A 3,607-nucleotide genomic window follows, 5' to 3' on the forward strand; every position below is an offset into this window, starting at 1 on the left:
CTGACTGGGCGTAAATCTGCCAGAGAGGCCGGATGTTCCACCTTAGGAATGGGCTGAACAACAGCTTCCTTCCAAGAATCAGGAAAAATCCCGGCCTCCAAACATGAATTTATAATATGACAGACCTGAGGGAGCAAATGAGGAAAACAAAACGACAACATCTGTGGAGATATACTGTCACGACCACATGCCCTTGATTTGATGGAATGAAAAATCGATTCAACCTCTTCCAGAGATACAAGTGTGAATTCAAACTGAGCATCGCAAACACGCGGTATTTCCTTGTAGTAGCTAACAGTTTCCTGACAGTCAATAGGTGCATTCAGTAAATTTGAAAAAAATGCATTCACTTCGTTTTCATTCTCAACGATATCATTGGGAATTTCTCCTCGTTTTGAATTCAGTACACCCATATGAGCCAATGTCCTCCAACCCTCCTCAGCCCCCAAAGTGAACCGCTGAGTAGTTTATTCTTTTTTTTTCTGTCGGACACGGTACAAAACATTATTTCTAAGCTCCTTGTACTTCAACCTATCCTCCTCACTGTTGGATATCCTGAACTTACTGAATGCGTTATCTCTCTCCCTCATCATAAGCCTAAGATCATCAGTCAGCCAAGGCGCTCGCGGCTTACTCACTCTGTAGGTACGAAAAGGTGCATGCAAATTGAATATGTATTGTATGTTTTCCTCAAAAAGATTCACCTTCTCATCAATTCTCTCAGCTCTATAGAAATCATGCCATGTCAGACTTAGCAAATCATTCAAAAACATATCGTGATTGAAATACTTAAAATTACGAACAGTCACGAATTTTTGTTTGAACCGTGGTATCTTTAGGTTTACAGTAACATATACTAATCTGTGATCTGAGAAGTGAATATCAACAGTTCCATGATCTAATTTCTTTTCAGGAAAACTCATGAAAATAGGATCGAGGAGACTCTCAGAAAACCGCGAAATACGCGTTGCAACATCTATAACCTGAGTCAATCCGTAATTAGAACAACAAAGATTCAAGCGGTTAGTTACGTCAAGCATATTTACATTTACATCCCCCATCAGCATGAAGTAATCAGAAGTCGGAATCAGTTGTGACAGCAACTCATCCATTTGTTCTATACAAGTATTCACTCCATAATTAGGGGGCCGATAAATTAGTCCCAAAATGCAAGACTTACCGCCTAAATTGAGTTTAAGGAACATATATTCAAAATCGCACGGCTTCTTAACATCAATTTTCGATACCGAAATTTTCAAATGTTTTCTAATATAAACCATCAAACCGCCACCCCTGCGTCCATCATTTCTATCTACCCGGAACAAGCAATAATCTTTAATTACGACATTTTTATCCTCTATGGCCTCATTGAGCCAGGTTTCAGACAAACACAATATATCAATGGATTCAGTGTGTAAGAGCTGTCTTACATCCTCAAAATGGGCTATCAGGGAACGAGTATTGAAGTGTGCTATCTTCAATCTATCCAACATATCGCAAACTTTCAAAACTTAATCCTGGTGAACACTCACACAAACATGTTATTATTCTCTCCAATAATATATTAAATTATTAACAAGAAGAAAAAACTTAAAAAAAAACTGAAATTGAATTGCAATTGAAGAGAAGGTAGAGAAGAAACAAAGAAAAATTACTTAATAATAACGGGTGGCCATACCTGAAATTATTCTTGAATAATACCACGGGAAAAAGGGAGATATCAACATGAAAGTGCGAGCATTAGGGCTGCACAATATTAACGCAATAATCTCTTCATTAATATACCATCTTCGAATAGTAACATCAATTAAATCGCAGAGCAATACAAATAATAATAATAATAATGATAATAATAATAATACTAAACAACTGAATGCTACTGAAAAAGGTTTCAATGTGAAAGGAAACAGAAATAATATTGCACTCAATCATTTGCTATACATGGATGACCTCAAACTTATAACAGGCAACAAAAACCACTTGCAAATTATGGTCAAACTGGTGGAAAATTTTTCGGAAGACGTGGGGATGAAATTCGGATTGGACAAGTGTCGTACTATTAGCGTAGTGCGTGGAAAAATTCAAGATGAACCGATAGCTCTCTCCAATGGACAGGAGATAGAAGCAATGAAATCGGACGATCTTTATAAATACCTAGGAATGAAACAAAACCGACGAATAAACCATCAAAGAATGAAGGAAGACTTAACAACTGAGTTCATTAGGAGAATCAACAAAATTTTGAAAACAAACCTCAACAGCAAGAACATGACGAGAGCTATCAATACATATGCATGTTCAATTCTTACATACTCTTTCGGTATCATTCCATGGACCAAAACAGATATGGAAAACCTGCAACGCAAAATGAGAACCTTGATGACGAAAGCACACAAGCACCATCCGAAAAGTAGCATTGAGAGGACGACACTGCCGAGGAATAAAGGAGGCAGAGGTCTGCTAGACCTCATGGAACTTGCCCATGCTCAAATTGAATGCCTACGAACATACTTCAAAGACAAATCAGGCACGTCAGAGATCTACAAAGTACTGTGTGAAGCAGACGAATCAACACCTTTACAACTGCACAAGGAGCAATTGTCATACAACCACCAGACAATCCAAGAAAAACTGCAAAGATGGAGAGAAAAGCCCCTACATGGACGACATTTCAACGAGGTGAACAAGGATCATGTCGACATTGAAGCGTCGAACTATTGGCTCACATCAGGTGCGATGTATCCAGAAACGGAAGGATTTCTTTTAGCCATCCAAGATCAAGTGATCTCAACAAAAAATTACTGCAAACATATCATAAAGGATCGAACTATTACTGACGATCGATGCCGTTATGGGTGTCCAACGAACGAGACAATCCAACATATCACGGGAGGATGTCAAATGTTTGCAGGAAATGAATATAAAGAGAGACACGATGCAGTAGGAAAGATACTACACCAAGAAATGGCAACTAAATTAACACTAATTAATTCTGAAAAAGTGCCATACTACAAGTACCGACCGGAAACCATCCTGGAAAACGAACGCTATAAACTGTACTGGGATCGTACAGTTTTGACTGATAAAACAGTCCCTCACAACAGGCCAGATATATTGCTAGTTGATAAACAACAAAAGGCAGCAATACTCATCGACGTAGCAATACCTAATAACAACAACATGCGTCAAAAAGAGGTCGAAAAAATTTCAAAATATAGGGACCTCGAATTTCAGATAAAGCGCCAGTGCGGAATGATATCAACGAGAACTATTCCAATTATCATCTCAACAACAGGAATAGTACCCAAAAATCTCAAGAGAAATATCAAGCAACTAGGACTTAGTGAGTATATATGTAATATAATGCAAAAAGCTGTTTTTAGGTACTGCAAGGACGGTGAGAAAATTCCTAGGAAGCGAAGGACAGGTCCAAGGATCACGTGTAAGAGGACCAGAAGTTCGACGAGAACCAGGGGGACCACAAGGACCGGACACGACCGAGCTCTGCCCTTCTGATATTTTAAATATCTGGGATTGAGTGAATGTTCCTCTTAGCGAGGAGTGAGAAGCCGACGGCGAGGAAAAATCCTACGCGTATAGGCAAAAG

The 3,607-nt window shown here is 38.8% G+C and overlaps 1 protein-coding gene across 1 annotated transcript; it reads right to left on the minus strand.

Moving 5' to 3' along the window:
• Nucleotides 1-467: 467 nt before the first annotated feature.
• Nucleotides 468-1,493, minus strand: LOC123680829. The gene has a single exon (XM_045618945.1). The coding sequence runs from the start codon at nt 1,491-1,493 to the stop codon at nt 468-470; it is 1,026 nt and encodes a 341-aa protein (XP_045474901.1).
• Nucleotides 1,494-3,607: the final 2,114 nt, after the last annotated feature.

Source organism: Harmonia axyridis, chromosome 5 (genome assembly GCF_914767665.1).
Source record: "Harmonia axyridis chromosome 5, icHarAxyr1.1, whole genome shotgun sequence".
NCBI classification, from domain to species: domain Eukaryota; kingdom Metazoa; phylum Arthropoda; class Insecta; order Coleoptera; family Coccinellidae; genus Harmonia; species Harmonia axyridis.